A 14,460-nucleotide genomic window follows, 5' to 3' on the forward strand; every position below is an offset into this window, starting at 1 on the left:
ACTGACACTGTGTGTGTTTTCAGTTGCGCCTTGCTCTCAGGTCCCTGGGACAGTGTTCAGTAGCTGTGGCCCCTCGTGTCCTCGCTCCTGTGATGACCTGTCTGTGAGTGTCACAAATTGTTTATATTTTCCATAGACATTATCTATACACACAGCTTCTGGCTCTGTCAATATCTATACACACAGCTTCTGGCTCTGTCAATATCTATACACACAGCTTCTGGCTCTGTCAATATCTATACACACAGCTTCTGGCTCTGTCAATATCTATACACACAGCTTCTGGCTCTGTCAATATCTATACACACAGCTTCTGGCTCTGTCATTATCTATACACACAGCTTCTGGCTCTGTCATTATCTATTCACACAGCTTCTGGCGCTGTCATTATCTATACACACAGCTTCTGGCTCTGTCATTATCTATACACACAGCTTCTGGCTCTGTCATTATCTATACACACAGCTTCTGGCTCTGTCATTATCTATACACACAGCTTCTGGCTCTGTCATTATCTATACACACAGCTTCTGGCTCTGTCATTATCTATACACACAGCTTCTGGCTCTGTCAGTAAGACGTAGGCATTTTGCTGACTCCTTTGTTAACTTTGCACGAGGATGAGTATGATGATGATGATGGTGATGATGGTGCTTATGGTGGTGGTGGTTATAGTGACGGTGATGATCATTATGATAATGATGATGATGATGATGATGATGATGATGATGGTGGTGGTAGTTATGGTGGTGGTGATAATGATGGCAGCAATAGTTATGATGATGAAGATGATGATTATGTTGATAGGTATTATAATGATGATTATGCTGATAAGTATTATAATGATGATTATGTTGATAAGTATTATAATTATGATTATGTTGATAGGTATTATAATGATGATTATGTTGATAGGTATTATAATGATGATTATGTTGATAGGTATTATAATGATGATTATGCTGATACTTCTATTGCTGCTGCTGCTGCAGATTATGGGAACAGCAATAATGCTACACCCCCCCATATCCCCCCTCCCCTATATCCCCCTCCCCCCATATCCCCCCGATATCCCCCTATATTCCACCTATATCACCTCCTATACCCCCTGCCCCCCTGTGCAGCACTGTGAGTGGCTCTGTGAGGCTGGGTGTTACTGCACGGAGGGCAAGGTGCTGTCTTCCAACGGGACATCCTGTGTTGAGAGAGAAAAGTGCCCCTGTCTGGACCTCAACACCGGCCTGAGATTGTACCCTGGAGAGAGCACCACTGCCCCCGACAGCTGCAACAACTGGTGAGAGAGAGAGGAGAGGAGGGGGAGAGATTGGGAAGAGGGGAGCTTTGTCATGTTGTCTTTTGATATGTGTATATTGAAGCTTCAATGGTGTGACATAGATTGCGGTAGGCTAAAAGTAGTGGTGGTGTGTGTGTGTGCTTACTTGTGTTTGTGCGTGTATTAGGTTGTTATTGATGTCATTTGTGTTTCAGCACCTGCGAGGGAGGGAGGCTCAACTGCACCAGTGACCCCTGTCCAGGTAAGTAATAGGTACAGTCTGAATACCCAGTTTCCATTCACATTCAATATATACAGTATATCACCAAAAGCACATGGACTCACATGTATGTCTGATCCATCCTGAGTCTCCCCCACCCTCTCCCCTGGTGGATAGTGTCAGGTGGGTGGTGTGAGTGGTCTGGCTGGACCCACTGTTCTAAGACGTGTGGGGCAGAGTGGGTGTCCAGATATCGCAGCTGTGGCTGTCCAGAGCCCAAGGCGGGAGGAGCCCCCTGCCAAGGGGAACAGGAAGTGCACGGTGGGGTGGGAGTACAGATCCAGAGGCATCCCTGCCCTGTGGTCACCTTCTGCCCAGGTAACAACATAGTACTCACGTCAAAGGGTTTGTGACTTATAGGTAGACAACATTATAGTATGTGGTTAGTGTAATGGCATGGATTTTGCCTTCTCTACCTCCTCCTGTCTCACCTTTTCTCTCTGTCACCTTTCTTTTCTGTTCCTCTACCTCTCTCACCCCACTTGTCAATTCCGGCCCCTCCCCCTCTTTTGTCTATTTATTTCCACCCCCTCTCTCTGTCTCTCTCTCGATCAGTCCATGGTTCGTGGAGCCTGTGGTCGGGCTGGTCAGAGTGTGATGGCTGTGAGGGGGTGTCTGTGAGGACCAGGGAGTGTAACAGTCCTCCTGCCAGGTTTGGGGGTCTGCCCTGCCAAGGGGAGAGCCGGCAGAGCCGCGGCTGCCATGACAACATCACCGTCTGCTCAGGTCAGCTGATGACATCATGGGTGACATTTTGACTGTGCCAAAGTACGGACATGTTACAAAAATGTCATTTCAAATACTTGATTCAAAGTGACTTGGATGTTATGATTGGATTGAATTTCACTCAAATCCTGCTGTAGTAAGGAATATTGTTGTTTTGATCTCTGTTTACTCCCATGATGCTCCTCTCTTTCAGACTGTGGCGGGGTGCAGGTGGACTGGCCATGTGGGAAGCCCTGTCCACGCTCCTGCTCTGATCTCCATGGCGACACAGAGTGTCTGGACTCTGTGGAGTGCAGTATGACCTGTGGTTGCTCGGGTGATCTGGTGCTACAGGACGGCCAGTGTGTGGAGAGGGAGGAATGTCGCTGTAAATACCACAACAGCACTACTGGTGAGACCAATGGAGAACACTTACCTAGACAACATGTTTTTAACACAACTTCATTGGTAATTACTGTCCTACTACTCCTATTGTTTTTCTCAACTCCTAATGCTATACTAAGCTGCAGCGAGGTCATCAAACATTTTGAGTCTCTCTCTTCTCTCTCTCTCTCTCTCTCTCTCTCTCTCTCTCTCTCTCTCTCTCTCTCTCTCTCTCTCTCTCTCTCTCTCTATCCAGGTGGGTTAGACTCTAGTAACACCTCGTGGGCGTGGCCTGGTAGGTCAGATTGGCAGTTCGCAAATCCAGGAGAGGCCATCATCGCTGACTGTAAAAACTGGTACAGTACACAACCTCATGTTTCCCCACCGGTAGCATAGCATATATTATCAATACAGTTTTTGTAATACAGTCTGCCTCGGAATGTATTCACAATCTTCTTTCTCTCCCCTATCCCGCAGCACCTGTGAGGCGGGTGTTCTCCACTGTCAATCAGTCCCTGGTTGCCATGTCGACGGTGGCTGGAGCCAATGGGGAGGCTGGTCAGAGTGCTCGGCCCCCTGCGGGGGTGGAGTCAAGCTCCGCGTGCGTCAGTGTGATAACCCCGCTCCTCAGAGTGGGGGGAGGGGCTGTGCGGGCATGGCTGAACAGCAGAGAGAGTGCAACAACCACACCTGTACAGGTACACACTGGGACAGACTTGGTGGAAACGTAACATTACATATCATAGTAGACTTCACCCACACAATGTTGAATGGTGATGATGCATACACTACCTTTGAACAGATTGCATTATATACAACCCCCCCAAGACATATTTCTTGGCATACAGTAATGTACTTGATACTACCTTACTACCTCCAGAATACCATGGTACCTGATGTCCCCTCTCTGGTGTTGTGCCCTCATCCAGACTCTGGTCACTTTCTGACCTGGTCCCCCTGGTCCCCCTGGTCTGTGTGCTCAGTGAGCTGTGGAGGAGGGGAACAGTCTCGTACCCGTCTCTGCAGCTTCCCGCCCTGCTCTGGCATGAGGAGGCAGAGCAAGACCTGTAACACACAGGTCTGTCTCGGTGAGTACATGTAGATGTTACACGTGTTCCTGTGTGGTTCAGTTGGTAAGAGCCTGGTCGCGTGGTGCTAGTAACGCCAGGGTTGTGGGTTCGATTCCCCGATAAATAGCAGACCGTGAGATAAAATACAGTTCAAATTCCCTTGCTGCAGCTACCACTGGCACCCAGTGTAAGAATCCTTGTCCCTGTAGAGTCCATGTACTGTACCTGTAGTAGATAGCTCAGTGTTTTTTGCGGTAAGGTGCACAGTAGCTCAGGGAGCAGCCAATTAGATGGCACTGTGTCATTTAGACTCACACCCCCGATGACTACCCATTGTAGGACCACAGGGCCTTGCAAGGTGTGAAGGTGTTTTGGGCCATGCCGCAACATTTTGTTTGAGTTATACTTCCTGCTTGCGTTCATTCATCCACTACCCAGAGCCAATGGAAGTAAATGGCTGTGTCTGAAATGGCACCCTATTCCCTATGTTTATAGTGTACTACTTTTGACCTTGGCCCATAGGACTCTGGTCAAAAGTAGTGCTCTATATACGGAATAGGATGCCATTTCAGACGCAGTCAATCACTAATATGACCAACATGTGGTGCCAGAGTGAAGGATAACTACATAGTAACGCCAGGAAATGCAGCGTTGAAGTGAAATGCCTCTTAAAGTGAAATAGCTCGGCGGCGGTGGAGTAGTCTTCATTTTTCACTCTGGCTTCCCCTTCTGTCTCCTCATTGGGGCTATTTTTGGGTTCTGTGTGTCGTTACTATGAGTGATAGTCCTCTGAGAATTGAGCCTCTCGTTCCAGCTCGGACTGAGTCAGAGTCAATCTGTTGAATGGAAAAAGATTTGCTGCCGGGACGAATAGAACATTTCTCTCCACATTTACAGTAGTAGTGGTATTACTAATAGTAGTAACTATATCCAAGGTGGGAGTAGAGGTACTAGACAGAAGTAGTTGTTGTAGTAAAGGTAGTATCAGTAATAGTGATTAATTCTGTATTTTAGAAAAAATATTTTTATACTACACTGCTCAAAAAAATAAAGGGAACACTTAAACAACACAATGTAACTCCAAGTCAATCACACTTCTGTGAAATCAAACTGTCCACTTAGGAAGCAACACTGATTGACAATAAATTTCACATGCTGTTGTGCAAATGGAATAGACAACAGGTGGAAATTATAGGCAATTAGCAAGACACCCCCAATAAAGGACTGGTTTTGTAGGTGGTGACCACAGACCACTTCTCAGTTCCTATGCTTCCTGGCTGATGTTTTGGTCACTTTTGAATGCTGGCGGTGCTTTCACTCTAGTGGTAGCATGAGACGGAGTCTACAACCCACACAAGTGGCTCAGGTAGTGCAGCTCATCCAGGATGGCACATCAATGCGAGCTGTGGCAAGAAGGTTTGCTGTGTCTGTCAGCGTAGTGTCCAGAGCATGGAGGCGCTACCAGGAGACAGGCCAGTACATCAGGAGACGTGGAGGAGGCCGTAGGAGGGCAACAACCCAGCAGCAGGACTGCTACCTCCGCCTTTGTGCAAGGAGGAGCAGGAGGAGCACTGCCAGAGCCTTGCAAAATGACCTCCAGCAGGCCACAAATGTGCATGTGTCTGCTCAAACGGTCAGAAACAGACTCCATGAGGGTGGTATAAGGGCCCGACGTCCACAGGTGGGGGTTGTGCTTACAGCCCAACACCGTGCAGGACGTTTGGCATTTGCCAGAGAACACCAAGATTGGCAAATTCGCCACTGGCGCCCTGTGCTCTTTACAGATGAAAGCAGGTTCACACTGAGCACGTGACAGACGTGACAGAGTCTGGAGACGCCGTGGAGAACGTTCTGCTGCCTGCAACATCCTCCAGCATGACCGGTTTGGCGGTGGGTCAGTCATGGTGTGGGGTGGCATTTCTTTGGGGGGCCGCACAGCCCTCCATGTGCTCGCCAGAGGTAGCCTGACTGCCATTAGGTACCGAGATGAGATCCTCAGACTCCTTGTGAGACCATATGCTGGTGCTGTTGGCCCTGGGTTCCTCCTAATGCAAGACAATGCTAGACCTCATGTGGCTGGAGTGTGTCAGCAGTTCCTGCAAGAGGAAGGCATTGATGCCATGGACAGGCCCGCCCGTTCCCCAGACCTGAATCCAATTGAGCACATCTGGGACATCAGATGCTTTAGTCCAGGTCTGGGAGGAGATCCCTCAGGAGACCATCCGCCACCTCATCAGGAGCATGCCCAGGCGTTGTAGGGAGGTCATACAGGCACGTGGAGGCCACACACACTACTGAGCCTCATTTTGACTTGTTTTAATGACATTACATCAAAGTTGGATCAGCCTGTAGTGTGGTTTTCCACTTTAATTTTGAGGGTGACTCCAAATCCAGACCTCCATGGGTTGATAAATTTGATTTCCGTTGATAATTTGTGTGTGATTTTGTTGTCAGCACATTCAACTATGTAAAGAAAAAAGTATTTAATAAGATTATTTCATTAATTCAGATCTAGGATGTGTTATTTTAGTGTTCCCTTTATTTTTTTGAGCAGTGTATATACAAGTATTTCACAATGAAACTCTACGCACACATTGATCATTGCTCTCCTGTCTGCCCATCTTACCCAAACCTCTGCCTTGGTACCAGAGGTGGGTTGCCCCCCGGGTCGTCTGTACAGGGAGTGTGTGCGGGGCGAGGGATGCCCCTTCAGTTGTGCCCAGGTCAGTGGGCGAGAGGGCTGCTACTCTGAGGGCTGCGAGGAGGGGTGCCACTGCCCCTTGCAGACCTTCCAGCACAACAGAGCCTGTGTACAGGTCAGTTACAGTGGTTATTTAATGTGTATTTCAGATGAATGAAAGGATACTTCATGAGAATTTCATATGAATAAACAGTTATTTCAAGCGTATTTCGAATGAATGAAAACTTTATGTTAGTGTTTTTCTGATAAGTAAAAGGTTATAACAAGTGTATTCCACATGAAAAAACTGTTACTTCATATGTATTCCACACAAATAAACAGTTACTTCATATGTATTCCACATGAATAAACAGTTACTTCACATGTATTCTACATGAATAAACAGTTACTTTATATGTATTCCACATGAATAAACAGTTACTTTATATGTATTCCACATGAATAAACAGTTACTTAATGTATATTGAATAAGGGAGCTAGTAAACCAAGCACTGTGTTTCATGTTTAGGAGTGCCCCTGCCTGGTGGACAAGGAGCTCCTGACCTCACTACAGAATGTTTCTGTGACCCCAGTGTTGGCCCATCATAACCTAACCCAGGGGGACGCGTTCCAGTCTGGGGAAACGTTCATACACGACTGCAGTGTCTGGTGGGTGAGAGAGATACACCACATCACACAAATAAGCACAAATATGTTCTTTAAAAGCTATTTGTTGTTTTTAGAGTGCACTGTTACTCCCACATCAGGTGCTATGAATGTGTGGTTTACAATATAGCTTGAACCCTTGTGGCACACAATGGGACTGAGAGGTGTCATAACGTGACTTTCATTATTGTGATGACTATTATATATCGAATAATTACCTACTATGTTTAATTGTTACTAGATTAAATGAATCATGTAACAATTAACTCATTAGGAATTTGGGGCACCACGGGAAAAGTTGTTTAGCGAGTTACCGTTTCCCAAATTAACTCTAAAGATATCTAGATATCTCTTATCATTTAACAGTAATTTAGTAATCATTTACCTCATATCAGTCTCATTCTGAAAGCCGTAGGCTCTTTAAGTCTGCACGAACCCGGGTCTTACTGATCATTCCATACCACACAAATTGATTTAATTATTTATTTACTAACTAATTAAAAATGATAACACAAGATACAAACACGTACACGGTATAGGTAGGGATTCTAAACTTAATACAATGAAAATGGGTCCCTAGCGTACTACCACAATATGACACTTGTTACAATAGATTGCGAGTTAAAGAGAGAGAGAGAGAGAAAACACTTGGATACACATGGATCTACGCACACAGTAATCCTAATACTCTGCCCCAAACTGCCGCCCGTTTGGGAAGAAAAGCAATGCATGTATTTACGTGTTGGAGGTCTTCGTCATGTATCTCTGTTGGATCCAGGCCTTCATGTGAAGGGGTCGATTGGGCCTTCTCTTTCGGATGGCCTTTTAGATGTAAGGCTCAGATTGACAAGAGGTCACAATGACCTTCTTCTTAGTTGTCTGTTTACTTTCACTCGTTCTGGAAGTGGTCTTCTGAGGACGGTTAATCAGCCGTGTCGATGATCCCCTGTGGGATGATGAGAGCAGTGTAGTAGACGATGGCTTGAAGAGAGTAACAGGATGGTCCCACTTAAATTCACCTTCTTAGATACAGTACATAGAACAGCTACTCAGCCGTAACATTGATTGTTAGTGGAGGCAACTTTGTTGTCTTCACCTCGTGTTGATTTTCAGGGTCGGGACCAATATGGACAAAAGCTGCAGCTTGAGGTCTGTCTAGTCTGATCTGATCATTCTTATCTCAATCTTTTATGCACTCTGGTAAAGAGGGGCATTTCCATCATACTGACACGCTCTCTGAGCTCCCTCGGGCGTGGCTAGTTACGAGGCAAAAGTATTATCATCACTATGATTTTGTTAGAAAGCTAAAATCGCATTCCTATCTTCAGGAAAATATTGTCTTCCTCCTTGATATTTTCTACCCAAGGTAAAGGATGTAAGCCTGATATACACAGTGTAAAAGCTCTTCAAGTCACAATGTTTTCGTTATAACGCCTTTATACCATTTTTTATGACATCACAAAATAGACATTAATTTTCCATATTCCATTTCTCATCATTCCCAACGTTTGGATGTTGAAATATATTGTCCCAGTGTTCATTGTTGGATGTTGAAGTTTTTGGGCGGCAAAAAGTATCTGAAACAAAGGCATTCCTTTCACCATACTAGAGTGCCAGATATATATTCTCCTCCTCTCTAATTTATGGCAGGATTAAGGTGTCTAGACCGGCACAGCCAAATCAGAGTCAGGCAGGTACAGAACGGCAGGTAATCGGTAGGTCAAGACAGGCAAAGGGTCGTAATCCAAATCAGAGTCAGGCAGGTACAGGAGGGCAGGCAGGTTCAGGGTCAGGACAGGCAGAAAGGTCAGAACTGGGAAGACTAAGAAAAACAAACTAGAGCACAGGAAACACGGGAACACGCTGGTAGGACTTGACGAACTGGCAACAGACAAACAGAAAGCACAGGTATAAATACACAGGGGATAATGAGGACAAATGGGAGACACCTGGTGGGGGGGTGGAGACAAGCACAAGACAGGTGAAACAGATCAGGGTGTGACAAGGACATAAAGTTAATTTCATTTTTTGCAGTGCCTTGTTGCAAACAGGATGCATGTTTATTCTGTAGAGGCTTCCTTCTTTTCACTCTGTCATTTAGGTTAGTATTGTGGAGTAACTACAATGTTGTTGTTTTATCCTATCACAGCCATTAAACTCTTTAACTGTTTGAAAGTAACCATTGGCCTCATGGTGAAATCCCTGAGCGGTTTCATTCCTCTCCGGCAACTGAGTTAGGAAGGACGCCTGTATCTTTGTAATGACTGGGTGTATTGATACACCATCCAAAGTGTAATTTACAACTTCACCATGCTCAAAGGGATATTCAATGTCTGCTTTTTAAATGTTTTACACATCTACCAATAGGTGCCCTTCTTTGCGAGGCATTGGTAAACCTCACTGGTCCTTGTGGTTGAATATGAGTTTTAAATTCACTGCTCGGCTGAGGGACCTTACAGATAATTGTATGTGTGGGGTACAGAGATGAGGTAGTCATTCAAAAATCATGTTAAACACTATTATTGCACACAGAGTGAGTCCATGCAACTTCTTATGTGACGTGTTAAGCAAATGTTTACTAACATTTCATTTTTTATTAATTTGTAAAAAAAAAAAAAAAAAAAAGTTCCACTTTGACTTGATGGGGTATTGTGTGTAGGGCAGTGACAAAAAATCTCAATTTAGTCCATTTTAAATTCAGACTGTAACACAACAAAATGTGTAAAAGTTCAAGTTGATATATATATATATATATATATATATATATATATATATATATATATATATATATACATACATAGTTACAGGCCTAGTTGAACTATTCACAGCACTTACCTAACTTATTTTTTTACCCTCCTGTCTGCCTGTAGCGAGTGTCAACATGGTTTGTGGAACTGTTCCCTGGAACCGTGCCCTATAGACGGGGGTCTGTCCCCCTGGGGCCCCTGGAGCCCCTGCTCCCTGTCCTGTGGGGGCCTGGGCCTAAAAACCCGCACCCGAGCCTGCAGCCACCCAGCCCCAGCCTACGGGGGCAGAGACTGCCTGGGGCCCCGGCAAGAGAGCACCTACTGTCAGGCTCCGGACTGCCCAGGTACTGAACTGTACTCTCCAGGAATGTAATACCATCATGTAAGAAATATACTAAAATATGACATTAACTTATATGTTGTGTAATCCTTTTTACAGTGATCATCGGCCCCACAGAAGAGCCGTCTCTACCAGGTAATTCAACACTCCACACACCACAGGGCTTCCTTACTCTAGAGACCTCTGTCTGTCTCACTATTGAAGCTCCCCACTCTCTCGCTCTCACTTCTATCTACAGTATGAACTATTCTGTTCTATGAACTCCTTAATTGTACAATAAAGACTTGTTAAGGCTCAATTGATCTCCCTCCCTCCCACTATCCCTCCTCCCTGTAGATGAGAATGCAGGCTTCTCTCAGTGGTCGTCATGGACCACCTGCTCTCGGTCGTGTAGCGATTCCCTGACCCCGGCCCTCAAGTCCCGTCAGAGGCGCTGTGTCAGACCCCCCTGCTCAGGGGACACCCATCAGGAGAAGGCCTGCAACCTGCCCCAGTGTCCTGGTAATGTCCCCTTTCTTCCCCAACCCCATATCCTGATGTCCAGCTACTGTTCCCTCAGATATGCTCTAATGCAGTAGCCCTATGTGTATTTTCTCTTGGGTTGTATGTGTCCTTTTTCAGTACAGTAGGGAAGTGAAAAAATACAAACATTTTAAGCATGGATCAGTGGAGGCTGCTGAGGGGATGACGGCTCATAATAATGTCTGGAAACCATGTGTTTGATGTATTTGATACCATTCCACTAATTCCACTCCAGCCATTCCCATGAGCCCGTTCCCCCCAATTAAGGTGCCACCAACCTCCTGTGGCATGGATGTATAATGTAAATGATGCTGCAGGCCTAAGTGCTCCTTCTTAATCTCATTCATGTTAGCAGTGTCCCTTATATTGAAATACAACAGTCCTCACTATCATGTATGTCTGTCTTTTGCTGTGTGTGTTACCAGATGGCGGTGGGGTGTGTGTGGGGGATGACTGTGCCCAGAGGAACTGCACGTGGATGGAGTGGGGCGAGTGGGTGGCGTGCTCGCGCTCCTGCGGCGTGGGTCAGCAGCAGAGGTTACGCACCTTCCTGACCCCCGGGGTCAACGGTTCCTGGTGTGATGACATCCTGGGGGGTAACCTGGAGAATCGCTTCTGTAACATAAAGGCCTGTCGAGGTTGGTGGACCGACACTGTTATAGACACAGCTACTGTACATGCTGTTTGTGTTCGTTAACAGGGGTTGAATTGGAATTATGTACTGTCCACTAAAATGTTTTGCCATTCCAAACTTATTTCATCTGATATGAATGTGTGGAAATGAATCACTTCTTAATAGTCACTCATATATCTGAAAGCATTTGATAGATAAGCACACGGTCTAGGGTTGATTTTGTGCCCCAGAGTAGAGGCATATTTAAAGGACCCTCTCTCTGTGTGTCAGTGGACGGAGGCTGGTCTCGCTGGAGCCCCTGGTCTCGCTGTGACAAGCGCTGTGGGGGCGGGCGTTCCATCCGAACCCGCTCCTGCTTCAGCCCCCCGCCCAAAAATGGTGGGCGCAAGTGTGAGGGAGAGAAGAACCAGGTGAAACCCTGCAACACCAAACCCTGTGGTAAGACCGATCTCTCTCTCTCTCTCTCTCTCTCTCTCTCTCTCTCTCTCTCTCTCTCTCTCTCTCTCTCTCTCTGCTCTCTCTCTCTCTCTCTCTCTCGCTCTCTGTATCTCTCTCTCACCTCAGTCACCGACTGATAAAAAAAAAAGATGGATGGATGGAGAAGTGTTTTTAACCATACTTAGCCATGCTGTACTATCATAAATCTGTCTCTCTCCCAGATGAGAAGGGTTGCCCAGCGGGTCAGGAGTTTGTGCCCTGTGCCAACGAGTGTCCTCAACGCTGCTCAGACCTCCAGCAGGGCATCCAGTGCCAGGGCAACACAGAGTGCCAGCCTGGGTGCCGCTGCCCTAAAGGCTAGTGACTGGTCACATTTTCACTGTCAACTGTTCTTTTAGTCATGAATTGACATTAACTATTATACTGAGCTATATTAAGTATTGTACACAGATCAGATGTCTTCCATTGCATGTATAAATCTACTAATAACACTATAAATGTGTGTGATGTTCCAGGTCAGCTGCAGCAGGACGGGGTGTGTGTGCAGGTATGGCAGTGTGACTGTGTGGACTCTCTGGGTCAGAGCTGGGCTGCAGGCAGCTGGCACCAGGTGGACTGCAACAACTGCAGCTGCGCAGACGGACTGCTTTCCTGCACCAATCAGAGCTGCCAAGAGGCCAGCTGCACCTGGAGCTCCTGGTCCAATTGGGCGTCCTGCAGCACTTCCTGTGGGCTGGGCCAGAGAACACGCTTCAGGTGAGAAAATAAGAAAAGAGACACACACACACATACACAGGATATCAGATATTGAGTGTGTGTGTCCTATCAGATCTCTAATACCAGAGCGTGAAGGAGCGGTTTGCCAGTTTGAGGAGGTGCAGCACAAGTCATGTGACCCCGGGCCCTGCCCACCCCTCTGTGTCTATGACAACCAGGAGCTGACCGTGGGAGACACATGGCTGCAGGGAGAATGTAAACAATGGTGAGGTCGTAGAACTAAAATATAGATGATGAAATATCTTGATGATAGAGTGTTATAGGGGCATTAGTGGTACAGTGGTACAGATTTTTGTACTGATTTTGAATTCTAACATTTTCCGTGTTTTTTCTCTCAGTACATGCACCCCAGAGGGAGACTATTGCCAAGATATTGACTGTCGAGGTGTGTTAAATATGTTCTTATACCTACCTGCACATTTGATGTATTTGATGTAATGTTATGTAATATTGTTCTTCTTTGATGGATTGCAAAATCAAATTTGATCATTCAAAAATACACATACAACCATATCACTGCAGAGAGAATACCTCTCACTTATGATAAAAACAATATATCGCATTCCAAGTATTGTGATTGGCTGTGTATCCTGCCAATCACTCCTCTTGTGGTTGACAGTGGATGGTGGTTGGACGCCCTGGTCGGTGTGGTCGGACTGTCCGGTGACGTGTGGGCGGGGCACTCAAATTCGGAGCCGGGCCTGTATCAACCCTCCACCCCGTAACAACGGGACAAACTGCAGCGGACCGGAGAGAGAGGCCCAAGGCTGTCACACACCTCCCTGCCTCGGTAACACAGACTACTGTGGCTCAATTAGAAACCCAACCCTAACACTTTTCCTTAGGCCCTTAATGTAGATCTGACAGAATTGGACAAAGTATCATATTGATTATACCATTCAAATGTATTCATAATGAATAACACTCAACTGGCTCAAGGAAAGTGTTACCAAAAACGGACCTATTCCACCTGGTTCTGTTCTGAACCAAAGGGAGTGGTCTGCACTCTGCACGTATAGAAACTGTAATCTTACAGGTCTACAGGGACACACCTGGTTCTCTCTCATCACTCTGTCCCTCCCTCTTTCTGTTTTCCACCTGGTTCCCTCTCATCCCTCTGTCCCTCTTTTGGTTTTTAACTGTTGTTCTGAACCACACATTTCCTGTTTCCAGATGACCTTTGTCCCTGGTCACCATGGTCCCCCTGCTCCCGCAGCTGCGGTGCGGGGGTGGTGTCGCGACGCAGGGTGTGTGTGTGTGAAGGGGAGGAGGAGGGCGCCTGCCCCCCTGAGGTAGAGGCGGAGAGGAACAGAGAGGAGACCCAGCTGTGCTATAAGAGACCCTGTCCAGGTAGCATGACCTCAATAATATCCCCTGGCTGTATTCATGTCTACTCCTAGATACCAAGCTCATTCTATAATGGCATGGCAGAATATATTCTGTGCTGTCTGTTCAGACAATATCTGAAGTCTATTGGTAGTTATTATTATTATTATTATTATTATTATTATTATTATTATAATTCAAACCAAAACTTGATTTACTTAGTCTGACCAGGAAATACTGCTATCCAGCCTCTGCCACAAAGTAAACCATTAGGACACAAACCCAAAGAGTCAATCGCAGTCTCTCTTAGCTAGACAATACTTTCACAATACTTTTCTCCATCTTTGACTTCTTCCCTGTTGTGTGTGTGTCCAGAGTGCCCCATGTCAGAGTGGACTGAGTGGTCCGCCTGCTGCTGTGTGTCCCAGAGGCAGCAGCGTCACCGCGCACCGCTCTCACCAGCCACCAAGGGACAGCACTGTTCACATCTGGACACCCAGAGCAGAAACTGCACACTAGACCACTGTCATGGTGAGGCCACATAGTAATGCTATGTGTGGGTTTTCTCGGTTTGTGTGTATGTGTGCTTGGGTTTTCTCTCTGTGTGTGTGTGTGTGT

At 46.2% G+C, this 14,460-nt stretch overlaps 1 protein-coding gene across 1 annotated transcript in view; it reads left to right on the top strand.

Annotated features, from left to right (window-relative positions):
- The window catches only part of sspo (SCO-spondin), a 68,662-nt gene that overhangs the window by 40,016 nt on the left and 14,186 nt on the right, over window positions 1-14,460 (top strand). The window contains 23 exon segments of the mRNA XM_045221570.1: window positions 24-103; window positions 1,125-1,294; window positions 1,489-1,535; window positions 1,671-1,871; window positions 2,109-2,279; window positions 2,473-2,670; window positions 2,899-2,998; window positions 3,120-3,340; window positions 3,572-3,730; window positions 6,362-6,528; window positions 6,922-7,061; window positions 9,929-10,149; window positions 10,245-10,280; window positions 10,482-10,646; window positions 11,093-11,305; window positions 11,572-11,739; window positions 11,961-12,095; window positions 12,255-12,495; window positions 12,569-12,721; window positions 12,855-12,901; window positions 13,136-13,306; window positions 13,690-13,866; window positions 14,218-14,373. Coding sequence (XP_045077505.1) covers window positions 24-103; window positions 1,125-1,294; window positions 1,489-1,535; window positions 1,671-1,871; window positions 2,109-2,279; window positions 2,473-2,670; window positions 2,899-2,998; window positions 3,120-3,340; window positions 3,572-3,730; window positions 6,362-6,528; window positions 6,922-7,061; window positions 9,929-10,149; window positions 10,245-10,280; window positions 10,482-10,646; window positions 11,093-11,305; window positions 11,572-11,739; window positions 11,961-12,095; window positions 12,255-12,495; window positions 12,569-12,721; window positions 12,855-12,901; window positions 13,136-13,306; window positions 13,690-13,866; window positions 14,218-14,373 — 3,537 coding nt within the window.

The sequence above is a fragment of the Coregonus clupeaformis genome, chromosome 7, assembly GCF_020615455.1.
Source record: "Coregonus clupeaformis isolate EN_2021a chromosome 7, ASM2061545v1, whole genome shotgun sequence".
Lineage (NCBI taxonomy): Eukaryota > Metazoa > Chordata > Actinopteri > Salmoniformes > Salmonidae > Coregonus > Coregonus clupeaformis.